At 43.0% G+C, this 25,956-nt stretch overlaps 1 protein-coding gene across 9 annotated transcripts in view; it reads left to right on the forward strand.

Moving 5' to 3' along the window:
* The window catches only part of PTK2 (protein tyrosine kinase 2), a 188,481-nt gene that overhangs the window by 78,099 nt on the left and 84,426 nt on the right, over positions 1-25,956 (forward strand). For all 9 annotated transcript variants that reach the window (XM_050330652.1, XM_050330596.1, XM_050330607.1 and 6 more), the window contains 3 exons: positions 4,220-4,446; positions 16,054-16,220; positions 22,972-23,059. In XM_050330652.1, the coding sequence (XP_050186609.1) occupies positions 4,252-4,446; positions 16,054-16,220; positions 22,972-23,059 (450 nt within the window). In that variant the 5' untranslated portion in view covers positions 4,220-4,251. The remainder of the gene's footprint in view (positions 1-4,219; positions 4,447-16,053; positions 16,221-22,971; positions 23,060-25,956) is intronic.

The raw sequence follows: 25,956 nt of genomic DNA on the forward strand, positions 1-25,956 counted from the left end.
ATCAGAATATGGGTTGGACTTGATGATCTTGGAGGTCTTTTCCAACCCAATCTATTCTATGATTCTATGATTCTATGATTCTATGGAGGTTGAGCAACGATAAAATTTCGTGGTGTCTACAAAGGACAACTTGAAGTCACAAGTGTGAATAATTAGAGCTTGGTTCCTTGTAACATGAACTTGTTAACACCGTGTTGTTGGCCATCTGCCAACACTAATATGAGGAACTGTTGTTTGGGTTTTTTAATTATTTTTTTATTGTATTATCAAACTGCTGATGTTGAAGACATTATTGGCATTGAAACTATTTCCCATATGAGAAGACTTGACTTTACTATCAGTTTATTAATCAATTTGCAGCTAATTGGTTTAAATATTTTTTAATGATTTTTGACTATCTCATTAGCGGAAATGATTTAATTTCTGAGCACTCAGAGGTGGTGGGGAAACGTGACTTTGAACTTTGATTGTGCTACTGGAAGTCATCACACTGACTTTGTTCTTGGTGTAGTTAGCAAATGTGGGGATCTGTCAGCAGGAGTCACACTGAGCAGGAAATGGCCTCTAGCAGGATTTGACTTCCCTCAACCTCAGGTGCTCCCACCACAGTAAAGAAAATCATCTGAACAATAACACAAGTCATAATCTGGTCACACCTACAGCATCTCAGCTGACCCACTCAGGATCACCAGGCCAGGGCTGGTTTGCTTTGCTCTTCCCCACAAGCTTGGAATAATCCTTTGCAGTACTGAGAAATCCATGTGTTTTCTCTGAAGGGGAGCACTGGAGAACAATAAGGAAGCTCCAAGGCACGCTGGCACACGTGTTAGCCCACACTTGATCTCATACCACTGCCCTGAACGTGCCCCAGCTCTTTTTTACCACAACATCCAATAAAATACCGTAGAATGAAGTCAAAGAATCATAGAATGGTTTGGGTCAGAAGGGACCTTCAAGACCATCTTGTTCCAACCCTCTACTATGGACAGGGACACCTTCCACCAGACCAATCTTAAGTACTTCCAATGATGGGGCATCCACAGATGTGCCTCAAAATTTCTGACCCATATCTAATCTAAATCTGCCTTCTCTTAGTTGACTGTAGCTTGTTTCTGCTCCATGGTAGCACACACTGCTTTTCTGTTAACCAAAAGGACTAAAGCTGCTCATTTAAACCAAGATCTGTAATGGCAGGATTTACACCCCAGTCTGGTTTGAATTTAGAAAGCCCAAATAAGCATCCTGGTCTTGTCTGAGCTTTCTCTGTATCATAAAACAACCAGGCAGCTCTTGTGAAGTAGTTGCTTAACAGCAGCTGTGTTTTACAAAGTTTTGGCCTGGGGCAGAGTTTTACAGGCACATTACAAGCTCAAACCCAGGGGCTAGTTTTAATGGGAATGTTAATAGGTCCATAACCAGAGATATGGCATGTGTTTCTGTACCTCGAGCTATGAAATTTATTGCTCTTTTGGTGCTTCATAAAGTAAGCATTGGGATTTTTACAGGAAGCTGTAAGGAAGCCATTGATGATCAAATTCTGAAGGAAAACTTGCTTTTCTAATTTTTTGGAGAGGGTTGTTTTGCCTTTAGAAACCTCTGTGAAATAAAACATTCTAAAAACTGACCCCATACCCAATATTGTCAGACTGGTGTTTAATTCCACAGTTTCCCCTCAGTGTGATGAATATGGATAAAATTATAATAGTGTTTTGCTTGTCCATTGAAGTTATGTCTCATAAGAGCACTCCTGTTTGTAGGAACTGGTGTCTTGCATTGCTTTTCTGCTCCAAAGGGATGTAGATTGCCCATACCAAGTCTGTGGTCTTCTAAATGCTTGTTTTGGTATTTCCCTGTGGCTTTTCTCCCTGCTCTTTTTCAGCCACTTAAAACCTAAAGAATGTGTATATGAACTGGATGGAGTGTGGTGAATTAATATTAAAGCAGGCATTCTTTTGGTTCTCCTCTATGAAAAAAAATGACTCATCTTGCTTTGGTTTGCACCAAATTTCCCCTGCTGTTCTCACATGTAAACTTGAAATAAAGGTCAGCGGTTTCACCACTGACCTTGAGGGTAGGGGAGGATGTTCTGAAGGGGGCAGAACATCCTGCACAAGGTCAGTGGCTTTGTCTGAGCCTGAGAAATGACTTCATTCTGAGCAGTTGTACCACTGAAGGGCTTCATCTGCCTGAATTTGTCCTGCTGAAACTCCCCACCCTGAGGACCTTCGGAGTGAACCTGTGGCTATTTTAATCCTACAAGGAAGGAGCCCCACAGGCGGGAGCTTGTATGGTCATGTTGTCTTGGTCTTGAGCTGCCACAGGGGAGATTTTTGTGCCTGTTTCAGCTTTAAAGTCAATGTTTATGTGAAAACAGCTCGCAGGCTCCTTTGGTGAGAAGTCAAGAGTTGCTGAGAGGCTCTCAGGTATTTTCAGATCTCTATCTGGTGAGGTGGGGTGGGGAGGAGGAGAGGCTTCAATGTGAGCATAAGGTTGGCTTAAGATGTTTGTCTTGATGGCCAGAAAAAAGGAACAATAAAGCTGTAGTGGTTTCCTGAGTTTTCAGACAGGTATGAAACTGTGACATGTGGGGAAGTGTCCCTCAATGGTCAGACACCTCGCAAGTGATCGGGAGAAGTGTCTCCTTGGTTTCTCCCGCCATCTTCCCTGAGGGCAGGACATTACAGGGCTTTTGTCTGCCCATTGTTGAGTTCTCACATTCTGTTGGATGAATGCAATTCAACCATTTATTCAAGAGGTAAAGACATCCTGCCCGTCACTGACACGGGCTCTTGATTCCTCTTTATCTGGTGGACTGAGTCAGATGGATGATGCTTAAGACTCCTAGTCCCGTTTTAGCCTCACGAATGTTGTTATCTACGGTCTGTAGATTTCAAGCCCTGATACTCCTGGTGTTAATTCCTGTTAGCTGAGCTCATGGCGTGGTTTGGCCTTGCTGGTGTGAGGACCAGCTGCTGCTGTGGGGGAGGATGCTCTCCCCTCACTCCTCACGCTGACCACCGGCTGCCTCTGCTGCCCTTCCTGTCTGGCAGCTTCAGGCAGCCAGGGTATAAAATTGAGTCAACCCTGAATACCAAATTACCTGTTGGGTTTTTTCCCCCCTGCTCGTTTCCTGAAGCAGAGCACCGTGGTGGGTGGCAGGTTGGCGGCTGAGGCTCTGAGGGGCAGCCAGGCATTACGGGAGCTCAGCTGGGATCAGGGATCTCTCTCCTGACTCCCTGTGAAGTAAATCCAGGCTCAGGCGTTCAGTTTACTACCAGAAAGGCGTTTGGAGCACCATGCCAAAAAAGATCGAGTTTAGTTTATTTTTAACTTCTCCACATTTTCAAAACTGCCTCTCCGCTGGCTGCTGACTGTGAAGAGGAGGAGGCATGAAAAGCTCCACGCACTTGTCCAAGCCCTGGAGCAAAGCCCTGCAGTTCTTTGCTCTCTCCAGCCAGCAGACTGGAATGATGCTCAAGACTGGCAGGCAGGGAGGAGGTACTGTTTGCTCTTTTTCTCTTGGACTGCACTGATTTCGCAGACACCATCTGCTTGTGGCTGACTAATTAGGAGCAGTAGCCAAGAGGCAGTTTTCTTCTCTTTCCTTTGAGATGCAGGCTCATACCAAGGCATGCCTTTTGCCACCAGAGTTGGAAATCGGGCTGGCTGAAGATAAAACTTGTTCAGGGGTGGATGAGGGAAGGTCAAGAGTCTTAATGCTCCCTCAGCAAAGAATGAATTTAGCTCCACTCACACTGATTCCCAAAATAACACAAAACGAGTGATGTGACAGTGTCTGAGCCTTGAGCAGGAGTGCCTGGTGTTAGTGTGCGTTTTTGTAGTGGACAGGTTCCGTAAGACCAGACTTGGCAGATTTTAGGGATGGAAACTCCCGTTAAAACTGGAAGGTGCTATTTGGTCTTGAAGGCTTTGTCAGGGACCTGGGTTAAGTCACTGGCAAACTGAAAGAAGAGGTTTTGCTTTAGATACCGTTTCTGTAAATGATTGTGTTGTTCAAATTCAGATCACTTGCTCCAAGGGGGTTGTAGTTTCTCTGGTAGTCATCTGGATAGTTTTTATGTTTGTAGATACATAACAATTTTAGTTGCCTTCCAAAAAACTAAGGAGTCTTTATGGTTTTCTGGTAAATGCCTTATGTGAAACAGTGTAAAATTGAGGTGTAACTACAATTAATTCCTTTTTTGTTTCCCTTTCCTAGAATATGACAGATACCTAGCATCCAGCAAAACCATGGCAGCAGCTTACCTTGATCCAAACTTGAATCATACACCAAGTTCAAGTGCAAAGACACACCTCAGTACTGGGATGGAGCGTTCCCCGGGGGCCATGGAACGAGTCCTAAAGGTTTTCCACTACTTTGAAAACAGCAGTGAACCAACCACGTGGGCCAGCATTATCCGGCATGGAGATGCTACTGATGTCCGTGTAAGTCTGCTTTTAGCATTCTTGTGCTGTTCCTTAGGTTAAGTTTTAACTTTAAAAATGAGAGGTAAAAGTCTGCAAGTGAACAAACTCAAAAGTTTCGTGGTTTACTTAAAAAGACTCTTCACCTCTTGTATCTTGTGAGTAACTTCGGAAGCTTTAAGTGGTACCAAACTTCCTTGCGAATAAAAACCTTAATGATTATGTATTGTTCTAAAAAAATGAGAATTCCTGTTTTGCAGAATAGAAACTTCTGTAATCTTAGATGTATGTGGAAATGTTATGTGTGCATGGAAACACTGTTTATTCTGAAGCATCTTTAATGCTGAGATATTTACTTACCTTTTGGTACATTTATTCTTTCAGTTTTTGAGGTATTGCAGTATTTTAAACTGAAACGAAGCTCAGTTGAACCTGTCAAAATGCTTTTGTGGTTTGCTTGATTTTTAGTTCTCCTCCAAGAGCAGAATCTTAATGGGGGTAGGTGGTGTGGGGGTTGTTTTCTGCAGTGAGGTTCTTGCTGTAGAAGCAGGTTCCCATCTGCTCCTTCCTTCCAACAGTACTTCAGATTCCACTCCAAAGATGTGTTGCTGCTGAAGGGAGGGAATTGTCAGAGTTAAGGTGACCTGTTGTCTCTTTCTTTCTGCCCACTAGAAAACCAATTACAATAAAATACTGAAGAGTTTTGGATGTTTACTCTTCCTTTCCTGCTGTTTATTTCCGTGACTGCACATGCTAAAGCTCCAAGAGCATTTCCTCAGTGGAACAGGTCTTGTGACCTTGATTTACACCTGTGAAATCCAAGGATTTTCATTGGTGATGATCAGGAAATCTGACTCTTGTCAATTCAGTAAGCTCATCTCTATGTTCAGGGATAATTTGGTGAGCAGACAGATTAGAGGTACAACAACAGCAACCATTATCATCAACTGCATACACTTATTTTTACCTGGAATAGGGTTTTTTGGGTGCCACCCTCAAACCTCTCCTGTGAATGAATGTCCAGGGTTCTTAATGTGGTGCTTGAAATGGTAGCTCCTTTTTCCAAAGAAGTATGTAAAAGCTCAATAACAAAAGCGGAGATTAAATCTGTTCTTTCCAGCTCAGAAATACCTGTGGTTATGGACTTTAAAGATTCAAAACTTACACTCCCTGTAAGAAATTCAGTTCCGAGTTCAGTTTGCAGTTACATATCCTCATTTTAAGCAAGAATGTGTCTTTTTTTTTATAAAAGCAGGATCAAAAGAAAGTCAAGTAGCAGGTATCTGAGGCTTGACTTAATTTTTAATTCTTATATGTACATTTATTTGGGTGGTTGTTTCCAAAAGAAATAGGATTTTTGTGTTGTTCTTTCCTGATGAAGCAGCTGATGGGAAGCTGTTACACTTCCTTCTTTTAACAAATAGTGTTTCTTTTTTTACTTTGTTAGGCTGGGACAGTGACTATTGAATGTGCAGGTACTCCATAGTAAAGGACTGGCATTGATGTATTACCATGACATTTATTTTAGAAATATATATAATGGCCCCTGGTGGTCTAGGGGGTAAAGGCGCCGCGCTATCACCGCGGAGACCCGGGTTCGATTCCCGGTCAGGGCCACTCCCGGGCAGGTGGGGCTCGTTAGCCCTTAAAGGCAACCCACCTACGTCCTAAGGACCTCGCTGCCACCGTCCAAGCTCGCTTGGCCCCGGCAGATGAACCTTAGGATTAAAGGGTGGGCTCAGTTCCGCGCACACTGTGTCTCACCTAAAAAATCCAATGCGCAGGCTGGAAGGTGGAAAGACCTTCCCCGGATCTTCGCTCGCGAAGACTGGCCATTATTATATTTTTTTTTTTTTATTTTATTATTTTTTTTTTTTTATTTTAGAAACAGTAAACCCTTGTTGGAGTACAAGCCTACATTCCATTGGAATGACTGCTGTTCGACCAAGCCGAATAATTTAAGATTAAAATAGCCTTGGAGGGTTTTTTGCCTTGGTTTTATCCCCCTCCCTCCCTTTTGTGGAGGAGACAGAGCTTCCATTTCTTCTGAATTACAACCTGAGGAGGACACTGGAGCTAGGTTTGGCCTTTGGCTTGTTTCCAGGGAGCTCTGAAGGAATATTCAGAGGTGAATGTCTTTGAGACAGCTCTGCAATTGAAAGAAAAAAGGTCTTTTAAGACTCTTCCCTGGTCAGCACAGCTGCTGGGATGATGGCTGGGGGAACATTTCCAGTACTCAAAGGAAGTCAGACTTGATCTGAAATCTCCAGAAGAGCCAATTAAAGGTACTTCTGCTGGTAAAGCAGAGAGCTTTATGGAAAGTACTAATATTGAGGGGAAATAAATCCTGATTTGTGGTTTGAAACATCTTCTGTTTCTAACAGAGTTCACTTTGTGAATGGAAAAGGGTGTGTTTGATGGTCGAAGAAGTGAGGAAAAGGGCCTTTCACTACTTCCTAAGAGTAGAGGAGAGGAAACTCTTTTCATTAAAACTCACATTATTAAGCTCAGAGGAACAGAACTCTGCTTTCTGTAGGAACCTGTTAAGAGGCCAGACTGTGATTTCCTTGCTGTTTGTCTTAAAATACCTTTCACCAAGACAGCAGTGTGGCTGCACGTAGGCTTTGGTTTTTCAAGGAGAACTTTGAGCTGTGGACCTCTGCTTATTCTGGATGGATTTAGCCCCTCAAGGACAGCTGGTTCTTCAGAGGGATGAAGGCTGTAAGTCTGCAGTGGATGCAAGGGCAGCTTCTCAATTCTGGGAAATGCTTTCTTGGATTTCAAAGAACTGGCATGCTCCCTTCACCCTTTTTCCTTTGGTATTATACTACAGACATGCTTCACTTCCAAAAGAAAAGAAAGGCTTTTATGAATGTGCAAACAGTGGTGTCCTCCTGTGAATGTGTATGTAGACAGACATGCCTTTTCCAGGGGAAGAAAGGTTGTTTATCTTCCCTGTTTATCTTGGTATGACTTCACTGGGATGTGTTGTCTGGGTTCAAATGCACAAGGAGGGATTTCCAGGCTTTGGGCTTGGAGAGAATGCAGGGCATGCTCTGCCCTGCTCACAGCCCCAGGTGTGGAAGGTGAAGAGGTGGGTGTTGCTGAGATGGAATTTCTTTGGGCTCAAGTGCATCCTGAAAGTAAACACTGCCACCACATCTTGATCAGCACTTGGAGTAAATCACCTCTTTGTTTCAGAAGATGTGGTTGAAGCAGAATTGTAGCCAGATTTGACAAAAAAAATAAATTAGTGCTGTGCATTTAGAAGATTGAGGAGTGGGAAGGAAAGGGTGGGATTTTTAGAAAAGAGGCATTTGGAAGCCTCAATGTGAGCCCTTACCAGGTGGCTTTTGGTGAGGTGCAGATCTTCTACATGGTCTTGCTTACCCACCCCTGAGGTGCCCAGCTTGCATCCATTACACCTTCTTTGAAATTTCTGGCCCTTAAAGCTCGTCCTTGGTTCTTGACTAGCAGTTGTGAGAAGTAAAGGTGGCATCATTTATGTGGTAGTAATAACAGCAAATCTCCAACCAGGTTATTGCCAGACACGCATCCTACCGTGATCTTCATACAGGTTTATTTTCTTCCAGTTTTGTTACACTGTCTAAAACATAAACTGTATAGAGACAGCATTAAAACTTTCAGCTGTCAGCTTTGCCCTTATTTCTGGAGTTAGAGAGAAGTGTGGATAGAGCTATTGAACAAATAAAGGTACAATGTCCAGGGCTCTCTTAAACTGTTCATAATGTGGATGTCTTTTTCTTCCCTTTTTATCCAGTACCACCCCAAAATGTCAGCTTCTTTAATAATGACAGAGTAACAACTCAAAAAGCTGAACAAAAAAAGAACAACAACCTTAGGTGAGGGTAAGAATATATCTAACCTTAAAAAAATTGAATTCAAGGAACATACTTTGGCTATGTCCCATCCCTACACCACAGTAAAAGACCAGAGCAAGCTCATCAGCTTCCCCAAGCAAAATCTTACTTTTCACAGGTAGAAGGCATGGGTGCAGGGTTGGAAGGTTGTGTATTCCAGCCTGTTCCCTAAGTTGAACTTTTTAGGAGGAGAAGGCCCAAAGCACATTCAGCTGAGTCATCACTAAAGTAGTTTATTCCACTACATTACTGTGTTAGTATTTGTTGGTTGTTTTTTTCCTGTTTGTTTCCCGTTCAGTCCATGCTATACTTCTACCTTGTGGTACAAGAGACCAGAGTACTGGACTGGAGATCCAGTTTGTGGTGGAGGAGTGGAAAAAATTGTGTAGTGCAAAGGTTTACAATTCAAATGCTATCCCAGTTAGACACGTGTTTCTTCTGGCAGCTGTGCCAGCTCCCTTCTTGCTGTTTGTTTTCTTGTGTTACCTCCGGAGTTGTGCTGGCATAGGTGGTGTGCTTGTTTGGCAGACTCAGTCCAAGTTAGAATGAATGCTTGTTTTGCTGTTGCCTTTAATCCAGATCAGTTCTGTAATCTCGTTAGCTGCATCTTGCAAACTGACACAGCTGAGAAGGCTGGGGGAAGAAAGGAAATCCCTGTTTATGCTGGCACTGTAGCATGCACCACTAGTGAATAGAGTATTAAAACCTTATTGATGAGCAGCATTCCTGTTTCCAAACATTTCCCAAGAAGGATACTGCCTGTTCTGAAAAAAAAAACAAGTCAGTCCAGCCTCAGTCACAGAGAAGACTTCACTTCCAGCCACAATCCCACCCATTCACCTTCATCTCTGTCCTCTAAGTCTCTCCCTGTTTTTCAAACCCACCTTATTTGGACCTGATATCTGGACAGAAGGTCCCAAAAGTGAACTGTGGCTAGTCTGGAGCAGAGCTGGTCTATACAGTACTGGTTCTGGTTGACCAGGTATCCAGCAGTTGAACTCACTCCTTCCCAACTGTGGAATGGGTCAGATGTGCTTTGTGCTTTATTGCTGCTCAGTTCCTCCTAAACCCACCAGAAACTTGAAGAGTTACAGGAGAAGAAACATGTGGTAGGGCTGCTCTAGTGTACCTACTACTGTCTGTAAAGGAGATGCAGGTGTTTTCCTCAGAAAGGGTTTTATCTATGGGATTTCTCTTTAAAAATAGATTCTTATGATAATACAGTAACAGGGTAAGCAGGTTGGTCACACCTGTGGAAAAAGTTCTGTGGAAAGAGTCTGAGCACTAGCAGGACTGCAAACCATGGCAGGTTAGTATTTTTGGTGAAGCCTGCTGTGTACAGCAGTGGTTACATATTCAAATCTAATTTCTATGGGTGTACAGTAATATATGTACTTTGAGGTAGTGGAACTGTTTGATGTACAGAAGCAGACTGGAGTGCACTGATTCTAGCATCAACCAGATATATGTAAAAATGTATAAAATCATTCATGATCTAGTGTGAAAGCTAGAAAATCAGTACCATTTACCTTTCTTCCTTCTCTCCTCTGTGTGCCTGCATTGTACCAAGTGAACAAGGCGTGGTTGTACAGTTAGTTTGGAGGTGCCTCCCTGCTGAGAACCTGAAAAAGATTGTAAAGACTCCAAACTACAGACCTCCAAATGTAAACAGTACAAAAAATGGTGTATGGTACTCTGATAATCTATCTGATTATAACAGAGTTGGGCTTTAGAATTCCTGTTTTACTTGTGCAGAATACTGTTGATAGCCTTGGGTGGGATGCACATGCAAAATAACGTTTTAAAACCAATAAAAACAGCCCTCTGGTGTGTTTTCAGAAGCCACCTCGATCTGTAGATGATTTCAGGTGAACAACACGTCCTGCATCAGTGCTTAACCATTCAAGAACTGGGCCCAAGGGAACTCTTAGGCTTTGCAAGTGCAACTGAGGATAAGGAATACTGAAATACAGAATCAGAAAAAATCTGGGTTGGAAAGGACCTTTAAAGGTCATCTATTCCAACCCCGCTGCAATGAGCAGGGACATCAACTAGATCAGGTTGTTCAGAGCCCAGTCTAACCTAGTCTTGAATCTTTGCAGGGATGAGACATCCATCACCTCTCTGGGCAACCTGTGCCAGTGTTTTACCACAAGCCATTCACCCTTGTCCTGTCACTGCATTGCCAAAAGTCCCTCTCCAGCTCTCTGGGAGCCCCTTTAGGTACTGGAAGGGGCTTCAAGGTCCCCATGGAGCCTTTTCTTACCCAGAGTGAGCAGCCCCAACTCTCTCACCCTGTCTCTGCAGCAGAGGTGCTCCAGCCCTCTGACCACCTTTGCAGCCTCGCTCCAACTGGTCCTTGTCCCTCCGGTGCTGGGCACTCCAGAGCTGGGTGCGGTTCTGCAGGTGGGGTCTCACCAGAGGGGAGTAGAGGGGCAAGAATCCCCTCCCTTGACCTGCTACCCATGTTAATTTGGATGTTAAGCTTCTGGAAAAACTAAACTCACTGTCAACATTTCAAACCCTTCTCTGTTTATTTGGGAAGTGTGCAGTAGGATCAGGAGAGTGCTGATTAATCCAAGAAGACTGGAAAGCAGAGCTGTGGCAGCTCTGCTCTGTCAGCACTGTTGGCATGTGCTTGGAGGGTTCCCTGTGGAATTCTGTGTGGGTGTGGAGAGGTGCTTGAGATGACAGATGTGTGTATGGCCTGATTGTGAAAGGCTCTGGGGCACCTGATTGGATGAGGTGTTTGAGCTGGGGGTGTCTCTGGGCTGGAATGGTGACAGGACCATGGGCACCAGCACAGCCTGTGTTCAGGTGGTATTTTCAGTATAAACTGGTAGGGCTTCAGTGGCAGAGTCTTGTTCAGCCTGATCAGTTCCCCAGGCTAGTTTGTCACAAAATATAGAAACTTGTTTGCTGGATCAGCACAGGAGAAAGCACCATAATGAGAAAAAGATGCGTGTGGGGTTTTCTCTTTGAATGTCAGACGTGGTGTTATCTGAGGACAAACCGTATTTTGGTGTTGTGAGCACACTCTGGAGTTTTCCTTTATAGAAATTATAACTAATTTCCATCAGAACTCTGTCTTTTGCTTTTGTCCAGCTTTTCATTCAGGCTCCCCACATAAATCTCTCATCAGGAGTTACAGTACTTGATATAAATGGTGTTGGACACATTTGAAGGGGTGCACAAACATTAGCACACTGTCCCTATGTCAGAGGTGCTACTTAAGGACTTTTTCTAGTGCAAGAAACTTTTCTCCTTCCTACTAAATAAGGAAATTAGGTTTGTAGTCACACTGGGAGTATATTATTCCATCTTCAATTTATTCATAGTAGCACATCAACTCTGTTAATTTACAAGCAAGCAGTTCATTTTCCCTCATTTCCAGAAGCATGAGGTGGTATTATTGGTACATACTGGGAGAGCCAAGGTTGCCCTGTGCCTTTCGGCCTTTCTGTGCTCTTGTCTTGATTTTTCAGCATTCAAACACACTCTGCTGTAAATGCTATTTTTGCCACATTCTCCTAATTTAGGACAAATATTAATTTTCAAATTATCTGTGTTGAATATCTGTGGGTCCTTTAGACAAATGAGTATAAATGAGTGCTATCCAGTTTTGTAGCTGCAGAAAAAGCTTTTTCTCCTTCCCTCTGGGGTAAAAGGGAGGGAAAGGTGACCTACCATTTGCCTCTTATCGATAGGAAATTCCTCTAGGGACTCCCCACTCTCTCTTGCTCAGCTGTACCAGCCTATTTTGTGTTCAGGATGTAAATGTCAGCTTTGGAAACCTAATTAAAGTCAATGTGATTACGGTAAACAGCATTCAAGTGGCCTGTGATTGTGTGACTGCCTTGCAGTTGGAGGGAGTTGCCAACAGACACATGAAAACTCCCCAGAGGAATTTATGGAGGCACCCCATGTACCCACAGTGAAACCTCATTCCAGACTAGGTTTCTGCTGGAGTTAAGCTCCAAGATGGGTGTTCTGGCTGTGATTAATTTGGGGGTCAGAAGTTTGTAATCCAAGTTGAAACTCTGGTGTTCCCTACCTGTTTTTTTTCTCCGCTCAGGAATGCATCTGAGGAGCTTCCTGAGCTACCAGGCGGGTGGTAGCAGAGTCTGGAGAGATTTCAGATTTCTTTGGCTGTGCTTCCAGTTCAAGCACTGTGGTGACATGTCTCAGCAGGATGCTGTAGACACTATTGTGCAGTGGTTAAGCAGTTAAATTGTTTGTCTGGAAACTTGTGATTAAGCATTCTGATCACTGCCCCCAAGAACATCAGGCTGCTGCTGGCAGCGCTCCTCCCTGTGCCACTGTGGAAGGCAGAGAGGTTGTCACCCATCCTGGAGCAATGGCAGTGGCTTGGTTTGACATTCCAGACGTCTCCACTGGGTCTGTGGAGGATGTCCAGGGCTTGAGGATACTGGACATGTTGTTCAGTACTGATGGGGGTTGATCACACTGACCTGGCGATGGCTGCGGTGCCAGGGCGAGTCTTGGAGATTAATCTTGGACTGTTTGGAAAGAGCAGCCTGTCCTGTCTGTGTGTTGTGCCGCTGGGTTCTTTGGATGGAAGGTGTGCCTCTAAATGTTTTAAAATTCGAATTCTCTGGTTTATTTAAAAAAAAAATTAAATAACCAAATAGGTGTTTTGCTTGAGAAGCCTCCCCTGCAAACCAAGGGAGTGTCTTTAGTGTCTTAATCACCTGATTTCCTTATTTCTCTGGTTTTTGTTTCTGGCTGTGGTTTGATAGCACCTGGAGTGATTTCTGTGGCTTTTCTCAACAAAAGAGGAGCCACTGAACGTGTTTGTTTCACATAAAGCATCACTTCTTCCTTCCTGAGAATACATGACTTTATAGAATATATTTTCAAACACTTACACTTGACCTCCTTTGCACCTATGCTGCTGTCTCCTTAGTGTTTGCGTTGACTTTGTCTTGATTTGCTGTATGTACTAATTATTTTCTTGGGATGATGCCAATTACCTGGCCAGAAGGGATGGTGTACCCTTCCTACACAATGTTTACCCTGATTTTGGTTCTGTGATAGGTTTAGAATGAATGGATGAAACAAAAAGCATGGAGTCTTAAAAAAATCTCACTGACTGTTGGTGGGAATTAGGACATCTGGCTTCTTCAGTCCTTATAAAATCCCAGCCTGAAGATTAGAGAGGATCTGAGATGTTTGGCTTGATTCTTTCTGAGTAAACACCCGTGGTTTCAGCTGAACCTCATGCATCAGTAGCCTCAGTGGTTCAGGGTCACAGATAATTTTGCCCTAATTTTTTTCCTATCCAAGGCCATTTCCTATCACAGCAGACATAACTATCATTTAAGAACCTGCACCTCCGTTTTTGTTCTCAACTGACAGTGCCAGAGACAGGGGAAGGGGTGGATTTCCAAGAAGAAACGCTGAAGTTACGTGCTCTGGGCAGGGTGCAGGAAGAGATGGAAATGAATGAATCTCTTCTGTTTGCATGTAGAAAAGCTGGCAGCATTCCCTCTGGATGAGAGCTTGCCTGCCAAAATGTTAGGCTTTACTAACTAAGCAGAGATTGTGCCTTGGGTGAAGAAGAGGTTAAATGTGCCTCTGTTGCTTCTGGGAGCACTTGGTGGTGGTTGTGTGTTTCCAGGGATACAGGCAACTGTTCTCCTTTGTAGTATTTCATACAAAGACCCTCAAATGCAGGCAAGAAACAAACTTAACCCATTTACATTTAATTCAGATTTAAAGCTGTTCGCTGACCTGATCACAGACCTTTGGAGTTGCTGGGGAAGGCTGCAAAAAGTGAACTGCTTTAAGAGGAGACAGAATGAGTAATTGGAAGAGTTTCACTAAAGGCTGATGAATGACAAACAATGCTTGGCTTGGGAAATCCACTGGGATAAAAATAGTCTGAGGTTAGGAGAGCACTTGGGAAGTGCCCTGTGTGCTTGCCTGGTGTCACCTCCTTGCCTGCTGCAGGCTTTAAAAAATTTTGTTATACATTTCAGTGTGCACCGTGTTGCTTCTGGAACATTATTTAAAGGTTGCAGTTTGAGATGTGTGAGCTGATTTAACAGCTTGATATCACCTCACCAACAGCATGATTCCACTCCTACACGTGTCATCTTCCCCCTCGATTCAGATTTAGTGCTTCCTTAATTGTCTTTTTTTTGCAGCTAGTTTTCTACTTGCTTAATTTGCAGAATCAGGGTCTTAAACAACTTCTTTGGGATATAAAATAATACATTTTAAGAAACAGTCACAGAATCATTCAGGTTGGAAAAGGTCTCTGAGGTCATCAGGTCCAACCATCAACCCGGTCACCACCACATTCAGCACTAAGCAGTGTCCTCAGGTGCCACATCCACATGTGTTTTTTGAACACCTCAACCAATGACTCCACCACTTCCCTGGGCAGCCTATTCCGATGCTTGACAATCCTTTTAGGGAAGATATTTTTCCTAATATCCAGTCTAAACCTCCTCTGGTGCAACTTGAGGCCATTTCCTCTGGGAGAAGAGGCCACTTATCTGAGAGAAGAGACTGAGGCCCCACCTGGCTGCAGCCTCCTCTCAGGAAGTTAGAGAGCAGTAAGCTCCCCCCGACCCTCCTGTTCTCCAGGCTAAACACCCCCAGCTCCCTCAGCTGCTCCTCACCAGCCTTGTGCTCCAGACCCACGGCGTCATCCTGTAAAAACCCTTCTACCTAACTCGCTCCAATAGCCCACCTCTGGCTCCTGTAGAACTTCCAGCTGGCTGCCTGCCGATGTTTTCTGGATTTCTGGGGAAGAATCAGCAGCTTGTGCATCACTGTGTGCTTGTATTGTGTGTGTGTGTGTGGATGTGAGTTGGTGCACACGAGCATTTTCAGCAGGACATTAGGCCGAGGGCTGTGAATTCCTGGAAGGAGCGACTGGGAGCAGGGATATCCCCTGCTCCTGCTGAGCCCTGAACTCTGTCCCAGAGAGGAGCCTTCCCTTCACAGGGCTGTGAGGCAGCACTCGGATCTCCTGTGGGCTCCATGATGGGGATAAGATCAGGACATACAACACCTGCTCATCCCTGTTCCACTGACACATCAGATTCTGAGTTCCTGCGTGTCAGACCTGCCCAGTGTCTGACACAGAAGGGGAACGGCACCTGTTGAGGTTTCATTTGAAAGGTTCCTTTCTCAGGCAAGAGATCCTCAAACTCTGAAATTAACCCAGGGCATTTGTTTTGTTTAAGGATCTTCCCAAATAATTGTCTTTTGCATCATTTTATAAGGGATCTGTGCTGAATTTCTGAGGGGGAGTGAAGGAAACCAGGGGCTGTGGTGTGACCTCCCAAATCCTGGCTGTTGGGACAGTAAAGAGGATGAAGGTCTTTAGATGATTTTCCAATTCTAGGTGGAGATTGACTTTTAAAGGTGATTTTTTTTTTTTGACAAATACATCCTGGCTTTCATCCACAAATATGCTTTTTATATTTTGGCTTTCGTGTTATTCTGTTTTCCATAGAGGAAATAATAGCTTAATTCTGATAAAATGCCAGGAAATATATTTACTGATGTTTCATGAAGCCATACTGGTAAAACTTCAGAATTTGTAAATATTGTCTGAAATAGCAGCTTGTTTAGTATTCTTAATAAAGGTGCTACCTGATTTATTGCTTAGTATTTTGTGTAGGGTATTTCATAGTAATATTATAATTTTAAAAAATATATATATATTGCATTTCATGGCTTGTAAAAAGTGTGTGTTTCTCTGTTCCAGGGCATAATTCAGAAGATTGTGGACAGCCACAAAGTGAAAAACGTGGCCTGCTATGGGTTACGGCTCAGCCACCTGCAGTCTGAGGAAGTTCACTGGCTACACCTGGACATGGGGGTGTCCAACGTGAGAGAGAAATTTGAATTAGCCCACCCTCCAGAAGAATGGAAGTAAGAGTATAAGTCTGTTCAGTGTCAAAAGTCGAGTCATGTAAATCTTTTGGCCTTGTCTTTAAAAAACATTCTGTAATTTTCTTTATTAAGGAAGATCCTCTCATGGTGGAATAGAGGTGGTGGAACAATGGGGGAAAATAAACCCACCAAACTTTTCAGTGAGAGCTGTAAGCAGGGTTTTGTTTACTTTAAGAGGGTTTTGTGTTTGCAAAGGGTTTCCTGCAAACTGAAGAGAAACCTGGGATTTAGAGGAAGCATAAAAATGGAACAGAAATCTATTCATTTGCCTTGAAATCTGCAAGTTTTGTCATCCTTAAAGTTTTAGGAGAGAAAAGCTAGTCCTGTTTGTGGTGTAAGCACACGACTGCAATTTTAGCAGGATAAATTTTGTTATTTCAATAAAGTCAAAAAGATACAGTTAAGTACTGGTTGTATTTTTGTGAGTGTGTGTATATATATATATATATATAAAAATATCCATATATAAATACTTGTATATAGGTATAAGTAGGAGAAATATGATTTGAAAAGAGTGAAATGCAGTCAAAAATCAGTTTATCCCTTGGCTGTGGAAAAACTTTTCGGTTGTTAAACTTCCTTATTTTGAGGCCCAGAGCAGTGAGTGACATCTGCTTTCCTTCTGACTGATCTTCTCAAGTTATACCAGGAGCAATGAACAATAGAAAAGGTCACTGCAGAATTCTGAGGGTTTTTTTCATAACATTTGCTGAGATATTTTTGTGATCTGGTTGGTTGGTTCCAAGAATTGGTGCGATTTGAGTTTCTTCAGCTTTTCAGGAGGGTGAGCTGGTGGTTTACGTGCAGGAGAGGAAGGAGGGAAACAATGTCCACTTTCCTGGCAGAAAGGCAAGAGAAAACTAAGATACATTTAAAACTGAAGTTTATTTGTGCAGAAAAACATTAATAGTCTATTAGGGAAGATGGGGAGCTCAGAGTTCAAAATGCTATTAAAGGTGGTACTAAACTCTCCTGGGAACTCCAAAACTAGTGGTTACTAGTTCATGGCAGGGAGGTTGTTCATCTGTTTCTGTGGTTTATGTTCATAGCCACAGTTTGTGCAGAAGTTATTTTAAAGGCTGCATATAGCTTCTGGAAAATTACTGTAAGTAGTCTACACTTAGTTTCTCTCAAATGGAGTTTTAGTCTAGCAGATGTCACAGTTGGCAGTCTTTATTTATAAATTTTCTTTAGGGTCCCAGTTTTAGCAAATTCCACAAATTCAAAGAAATTAGTGTTTAAAAGCTGGGTTTCAGAAATGTTGCACATTGTTTTCTGTGCATGCTACATTTTATTGTTCCTGGGATGTGTGTGGATCACAAGTAATTTTTAATTGATAATACTCTAAAATCACAGCTTAGAAAGGAGGAGATGCCTGAATCTTTTCCAGGGTGGTGGTGCTATCATGTGATGGATAAGATGTGAATAATTTATGCTGTGGAAATTTGTTACCTGATGTACAAGTGTCAGTTCCATTTTTTATTAGGCAGTACAACATGCATCGTACACACTGCAGAACACATTTAATTGGTTTTAAGAGCAAAATTGGATATTGTTTTGAAGTTTGTGGAAAGGAATTGTATAAAACACTCATGAAAGAGCTGTGATAGGGTGTAAATTATTCAATACCTTTCCAAAGTGTCATTTAGTGTGTTATTGAATCCATGCAGCCTGACATACCTTTTAAACCCGGAGAGGTTTGCTGTGCGTAATCAAAACGCTGCTGTCATATTTGTAATACCAGAGCAGAGTGTCTGAGATCATATGACAGTACTTGTAGAAATATTTAGATTACTAAAGGGGAAGTAGTCTTGGAATGGTTCTTAAATGAAAAGCTTCCTATAGTGTTAATAAACCACTAAAACTGAGTCACATGTGGTTGAAAAGGGTTTTATATTCACGGTGTTCAGAAATTAGAACTTGGAATTCTCCTGGACTATTCCAGGTACTAGAAGTTACATGGATTGTGAGGGGGCATCACACAAAAGTTAGCAGAGTAAAATCCATCCTGTTTGGTGCTGGTGGTGATCCTGCAGAAGATGAATTAATGAAGGGAAGAAATGGGGTATTTCTTGCCCGGAGGAGAGAAAGCTCTGGGGAGGCCTTAGGGCACCTTCCAGTAACTAAAAGGACTACAAAAAAGCTGGAGAGGCACTTTGGACAAGACCAACAAGTGACAGGACAAGGGGGGATGGCTTCACACTGACAGAGGCCTGGTTTAGTTTAGATATTAGGAACTAATTGTTTCCTGGGAGGGTTTTGAGGCACTGGCACAGGTCAGAGGCCTAGAGAAAGTGTGGCTCCATCCCTGGAAGTGTATCTGCTTTTGTATTGTAGTAGTCTGACCTTCTTTGTGCTATAAAAAGGTTTGTATTTAGCATGAGATAGTTCAAACCTTTGCTGTCTTGTCGTGGATTTTCTGTTTGCTTTAAATAAAAATCAGTAAAGACCCAGTGCTTTGCTTTTTCTTACAAAGAAGAAAGGTGGGCACCAAAGGTCAAAAAGAAGCACTTTATTCACTGTATGTTTACTCTGGGAATGTTCATGCTAATTAATTAGCATGAATGTATCAAACCAAATACCCTGTTTGCATTTTATTTTACTCCCTGGGTATGAAGATAATCCTGTCCAACATCACAAAATTCCAAATGGGTCTAAATCATGCTGCCAGAAATGATCAGAGTTATAATTACTTGTTTGTTTGTAGTAGTTTGTTCAGGACATAAGTCTTTGTGTCACATTGGGTAATACTGACTTACTTCTTTGAGCTGTGCAAGATTTAGCACTCCAGAAGCATTGTGTAATTTGAGTGTAATTCCATGTAATTGCTTCAGAATAACCAGAATCTTCCAAATACAGTCTGAGAGTTCTGTTCAGGACTGAATTGCAGTAACCCTGCTGCTGGTAGGTTTAACTTTCAGTAGCCTGAATTGTAGCTGTTACTCAAACTTTTGCTTGTCTGGAGACCTGTAAACCTGTGAGGTGATCCCAGGTGACAAGTGAAATACAAACGAAATCCCAGAGCTTTCTAGTGGGAAGGCAGTAAAGACTGGAATGGATTGGTTTGCTTCGGGTTTCCTTTTTAGTGTTTGTGCCAGTAAGGCATGTGTTAAACTCACATTTTTATTGAGGAAATTCCACTGCTTTTGTTTGAATGATTGGATGTTGCCAAGGGCAAGGGGAGGAGAGGTAGAAGAGCCTTCCTCCATTAACCTTCATCTTTATCTCTGGGTACAGATGAAGGTTACAGCTGGGGGATCCAGGGTTACCAGGATGAGGGGCTCAAATCATGGATATCATCAACCCTCATCATTTTTTGTAATACTGAGCCTTAAACAGCAGTCGCAGGTGGTGTCCTTTGTGTCTCCAGAATCGCTGTGTGCCAGAGCACTGTTCCTTTTGCTGTCCTTTTCTGTCCCCCAAAGGAAATACCAAGAGGTTCAAGTAACAAGTTGTGTGTCTCAGAACACAGTGAGTTCCCCACAGGGCAGACACCTCCTGCTTCTGAAGTTAAGGTTTGTAAAGCAGGTCTTTGTGACCAGGTGACATTCCTGCTTTGGCTCTAACAGGTAGAAGACACCCCAGTGCTCTCAGTCCTGGGCTGTAAGTTTTGGTAGCTGTGATGCAAAGGCCCTGGCACAGACACAAAGGCCAGACCACCTGCAGGACAGTGGACTAAGTTGATCTAATAACTCTGTCCCCCTCCTCTCCACAGTCTGTCTTCTTCTCCCTTCTCTTGCTTCCACTTATCCAGTCCTGTAAGCCTTAATGCCTGTCTAATCCTTCAGTGAGCTGATCCAGTTCATTAAACTCACACAAGGCTTCTCCTGTGTTTACCCCTTTTTGTTCCCATCTTCTCTCTTCTGGTTTCTTTCCTGTTGATGTGAACTGAATCAGAACCTGCTGGAGGCAACCTACATGGTTGGGACTGGTGGGATTATTTCTTTCAGTGACTCAAAGTGTTAAGGGTTGGACCATCCTTTTCTTTTTGGCTCCATCAGCTGCCCTGGTTGTGCTTGTTGCTGAGAGGGAAGCTCCCAGAACTGCTCAGTGATGTTCACTGTGCTGTGGAAGGGTCACTTCACTGTACACCTTGTGAACCATATTGATTCCCACCTTTCTGAGGTCTGAGTGGAGGCCCACTGTGTGCCAGAGTGCTTCTCTACCCCAGTGTAGATGCAGGGCAATAAGTAGGGTAGTGATCTTCTAATAATAATTTATCAAACATAATCAGCAGCTGAGATACTTACTCCAAAAGTAGGCCTGGTTTGTAAGGGACTTGTCATCCTCATTACTTGGCTGCGCTTCAGAGACAGGAAATTTAGAGGGTGTTGAAATCAAGCCCATCCTTGAGCTGGCCTTTGGAAGTCAGCTTCCTTATTCCCATAGGCTTTGTCAGAGATTAGGGTATAAATAGGTAATGAAGGTCACCCGAGGTGACTGTCCCAGCCAAGCTGGTTTGCTTTAACCTGATTCTCTCAGGAGATCCTGTTGCAAAAAGCAGCACTTCTCACAGCTGCTCAGGTAAGAAGACAAGTCCCTGTAAAGGAGAGAGAGGTTGCTTTTCCTCTTTATCCCAGAGAGTGATAGTGTTCTGCTTCCTGGGATCACAGAATTGTTTGGTTTGGAAGAGACCTCTAAGATCATCAAGTCCAGCCATTAACCCAACGCTGCCCAGGCCACCACTAAACTGTGTCCCCAAGTGCCACATCTACATGTCTTTTAAATCCCTCCCTGAGCAGCCTGTTCCACTGTTTGACAGCCCTTTTCCATGAATAACTTTTTCCTAATATCCAGTATCCAATTTTGTAATATCCAGTCCAGCCTCAACTGCTCCTGGCACAACATGAGACTGTTTTCTCTTGTCCTAACACTTGTTACCTGGGTGGAGAGAGACCACCTGTCTACAGCCTCCTCTCAGGTAGTTGTAGAGAGCAGTAAGGTTCTCCCTGAGCCTCCTTTTCTCCAGGCTGAGCCCCTGCAGCTCCCTCAGCCGCTCCTCATCAGACCTGTGCTCCAGGGGTGGTTTAGGTTGGATATTGGAAACAGTTTCTTCGCTGAAAGGGTGGTATTCATTGGAACAGACTGCCCAGGGAAGTGGTGGAATCACCACCCCTGGAAGTGTTCAAAAAACATGTGGATGTGGCACTTAAGGAATGGTTTAGTGATGAACATGGTGGTGGTGCTGCATTGAGGGTTGTCCCTGCCATGGGCAGCGACACCTTCCACTATTCCAGGTTGCTCCAAGCCCTGTTCCACCTGGCCTTGAACACTTCCAGGGATGGGGCAGCCACAGCTGCTCTGTGCAGCCTGGTCCAGTGTCTCACCACCCTCATCACAAAACATTTTTTCCTTGTTATATTCTAAATTTACTCTCTCTCAGGTGGTCTCAACCTTCCCAATATATCCTATAGCCTGAAGACTCTTTAATTTAAGAACATATTTTCTGTGCAAAGTAATTATGAAATAAATTGCCATACTACAAAAAACGTCCCTCTGAGTGTTCCTCACTTGTATACAGTGTGTGCATGTGTTTACAGTTTCTACATGTTTTCCTTATTTTAACCATTTCTAAAAGGACAATTTATTTTCAGGGATTTCATAGCCAATAAGAATATTGCAACTTCTGCTTGCAGTGGAATCCTAAGCAGCACTTATTCCTAGTAACTCTTTACCCAGTCCCCACATAAATCTTGATTACAGGCAGCCAAGATCACTCGCTGAAAAGAGGTTCTTGTCCTGCTGAAGCCAACAGAGTGAAATGTTGTAATACTTGCTCTTATCATGAGTAGATCGTTAAATATACTTATTTTGGGAAGGACTGTAAAGAGTGTTATTTAGGATATGCTGTGTTGGCCCAGCCAAAGGGAGGGAGACATTTATCATCAGAATTTCATTGAAGGAATGTGCCAGAGGAGGAAGCAAGCAGTGTGCCAAACATTGTGGTCTGTTACCACAGGACAAGCAATAATACTAAATTGGGGGGTTGGAAGCAGAAGTTTGGGTTTGAGAAGGGACATAGATTTGTAGAGGTCATGGATCAAGGCTCATTCTAAATTCCCTCACTTGTGGTGTACTGTTAACTTGAACAGTGGGGCTGCCAGGTTGAAAACTGGTTTGTTGGGCTTTTGTGTGTGTCCTGATGATGAATAAGGGAGCAGGAAACAGAGAAATTCCTACAAAACCTATGGAAAATTCAGAGGTGAATATTAGAGATCACTGTGGAGCAGAGTCCTGTTCCTTGTTCTGTCTGTAGGATTCTGTCTGTGGCTCCCTGGGGAGTGACACTGTTTGTCACCCTTGGAGCAGCAGGATCAGTGTTCTAAGTACCTGCTTGTGATAACCAGAGATAAAAGCTGTTGCCAGGGGTTATGTTGTGGTTCTGGCAGCTCATCTGCTGTTGTCACCTAACTGGGGCTTCCCTTCCCATGGATTTGGAGCTTTATCTGCTCCAAGTCTTGATGTTTCTGTCCTCTCTGAAGCTCTGAGAAGGCAGCAGGGCTCTGTTTGCTTCTGTTACAAAGGTCCTTGTGAACATCTCTATGAAATGTCAGGTACAGGTGAATTCTCTTGATTAGGCAGAGGAAACTGTCCCTTACTTAGAAATTCTAAGTTTGTTTTGATTTTATCCTTATTTTTAGGAAAGTTTCAAGGCATCTTTTACGTGTGAGGAAACCTTAACTATCATTTTTTGCTCAGCAGTTCTAATTCTCTTCTTCTTGCTTTCCAGGTATGAATTGAGAATTCGGTATTTACCAAAAGGATTTCTAAACCAGTTCACTGAGGACAAGCCCACTCTAAATTTTTTCTATCAGCAGGTATGTTCTGTTCTACTACTTTATCTTTTGCTGATTTTGCTCCATTTGGAGGACTGGATTTGTTTCTGTGGGTGACACATCACTGCAGAAACACAAACTGGAAAAAATTTAGGGTTGCATATATGAAGCAGAAGGGCACAAAGCTCATGACACCTTTCTCCTTGAAAAGCAGTGAGGAATATTTTCCAAGGACAAGGTAATCGTGCATTTGTCTTGATCAAATTGACTGTTGTTCCACTGGCTTCTTACAGTTAATTCACACTTAATTAAATTGTTGAAGTTCTTCATTTTTTGCAAGTGTAAATAAGTGACAGTTTCACTACAAACCATCATATATTTTTTCTGCTTGTATTGTTTGGGGTTATTTTCTTAGTTTGAGGCTCTCTTAATTATTTTAATCTGCTTTTAAACTGACAAACTCACTGTAAAACTTTGTGGGGGTATCTTTTAGGGGAGTCAGGACTAGAATGGTTACTGTGTCCCCTAACTTTAACAAGCACAGTTGTACCCACATGTTCCTGTCTTAGGTAAAGACAGGAATATTTTTTTTTTTTTACTGTGTGATGCAATTTTTAAATTGATATATAATGGAGTTGACTTCCCAGAAGACAATTCTTCTGCAGTGCTTCTCTGGACTTAGCATTCCAGTTTAACTGACCTTTGTGATATTTGGTTTCAGCCTAAAGATGTCTGGATTTTGGCAACTTTCTAGTACTGCCAGGGGTTCTTGTAGAAAAATCAAAATCATGTTCCTTATTCCTTTTATCAGCAAGTGACTTCCTTCATACTGGCTTTAAACACAGGAGATCTTGTGTTTCCTATGAGGCAGAAGTGGGTGATGAGCTCCAGAATGATCTCCTGAACTCTACCACTTACCTGGTCCAGTCCTTGGCCCTGTCACTTCTGCCTCAGAGAACTGTTTCTTTCCAGCAAGGAATTTGAAATGCCACAGGAATAATTGTTAACATTTTAATTAAATTTGGAGATATCATTAGAAACAGATCAAGTGGCTCAGAATAGCAAGAAGGTTTGTGAAGGTGATTTGATAGGCAGAGCTGAGAGCTGTGTGTGTCTGACAGTGCCCTGAATCCCAGTTCTGTTATGAAGTGAAGATCAGAGGTTCTTGTCTCCTTGCTCTGCACACCATCCAGCTTATTTTCTCTTCCCCTTTTTTCTTCACCTTATCATCAGGTATTTCTAAATTCAGTTCTTTGTTTTGGGGTGCTGCAAGGTATTTGGGTCTCCGTTGTCATGGAAATCAGGTGCAGAACTTTCCAGAGCTGTCATTCTCTATCTGTGATTCTGTTTTGCTCCATAAATCTCACTTGGCCTCTTGGTTAAATTAGGACAATCACTTTTATCTGGTAAAGTGTGAAGGCAGCACCACTGACGTATGAAAAGAAGGCAAGAGAAGAATTTTAGCAGTAACACTGCGTCACAAAACCAGACCTACAACAGAGGGGGGTGAAAAAAACAAGGAAAGATGATTTTTCACATTCTGCTCCCGCGTCCTTCATGCAGCATTTTAGCATCCTCTTTTGCTAACCACAGCTCTCAGTCAGACACATCACGTTGTATTTAGGCAAGAAAAACAGACTGTACAGAAATTCTACTTGAATATGTAGATACCTTGAGCTTTCAGCACAGAAATAACTGCCATAGATAATGAACATAGGACCACCAAGTTACACAGTTGTAAAAATCCAACAGAAAGTCTTCTGTGGTCAAGTCACGTTTCTGTAGATGTGAAAGTCAAATAAATTGCCTTGTGTGTTATAAATGAGAAAAAAAGAGATTTTTGTTTTGAGGACCAGATGCTGCCTGTGACTTTCTTTGCAAGATGAGACTGGGAACCTATTGCTGACTTGGTAACATCCCAACACATGTTGTCTGCCTTATTAAAAATGTACAGCATCAAATTAAAAAGTTCACGGGGAAGGAAAAGAAGCAGGGTGACCTGTCACCCGGGGATTTTGGAAACAAAATTATTTTCTTGAATCTGAGCTGCAGAGCGGCAGCACTCTTTGAAAGAGAGGCTGAAAGTTTAAATCCTCAAGTGATCTTCATCTTCCAGAAAGAAGGCACAGGACATTTTGTAAAGATAACAAAATGTTACATTAATCGCTGTCAACAGGCAGGGTTTATTCACCCAGTTCCCCAAACCACAATCATCACCAGGCTGTTAAACCCAGAACTGGCACACGTTTGTGGCTCCACATGCATGACTTCTCCCATTCACTGCAGCGGGAGCGCTGCCCTAGGTAAAGCCCTGCATTTCAGGCTTCTCAGCTTGGACTTCATATGTCGAGTCATTATTTTCTCCTTGTTTTTGATTGTTTTAAGGATTGATGTGACCTTTCTTTGCTTCTGAATATTCTTTGTTTCCCAGAGTGTTGAACAGACCAAGGCCCCGTGCCCGTGTTTGTGGCTCGACGTGCTGCGATCGCGGCGGTCGCTCTGCCATCTGCGGTGGGCGTGAGCTGCTCTAATTGGAAGTATAAAACAAGGCACTTAATGAGACCTTTCACAGAGTGCCCCTGGTCTGCAATCTGTACAGCAGGGGATTAAAGTCAGTGTGTGTGTGTGTGTGTGCAGGGAGAAACCCACACAACTTGTTAATAACATCAGAATCAGTCCTGCTTGCATCGGTGCCGCGTGGTGCACTGAAGGATCCTTTGCTCAGGCTGAGCTCAGAGATGGGGGAGAGGCTGTTGTGTAGGTCATTCCCCTTGACTGGAGGAGTTGTGTGCTCAGGTCATGTCATTTTAAATCCCAGCTGAGAGCTCTGATCAACAGACTAATGCTAAAACTGTGCCTTTTTGTTTTGTTCCTACTCTCTCTGGCAGGTGTCAGGAGTAGTGACTGGCAGGTCTTCAGGTGTGTCTTCTCTTTTTTCC

This window comes from Myiozetetes cayanensis, unplaced genomic scaffold, assembly GCF_022539395.1.
Source record: "Myiozetetes cayanensis isolate MyiCay16 unplaced genomic scaffold, myiCay2020 scf1, whole genome shotgun sequence".
Taxonomy (NCBI): Eukaryota; Metazoa; Chordata; class Aves; order Passeriformes; family Tyrannidae; genus Myiozetetes; species Myiozetetes cayanensis.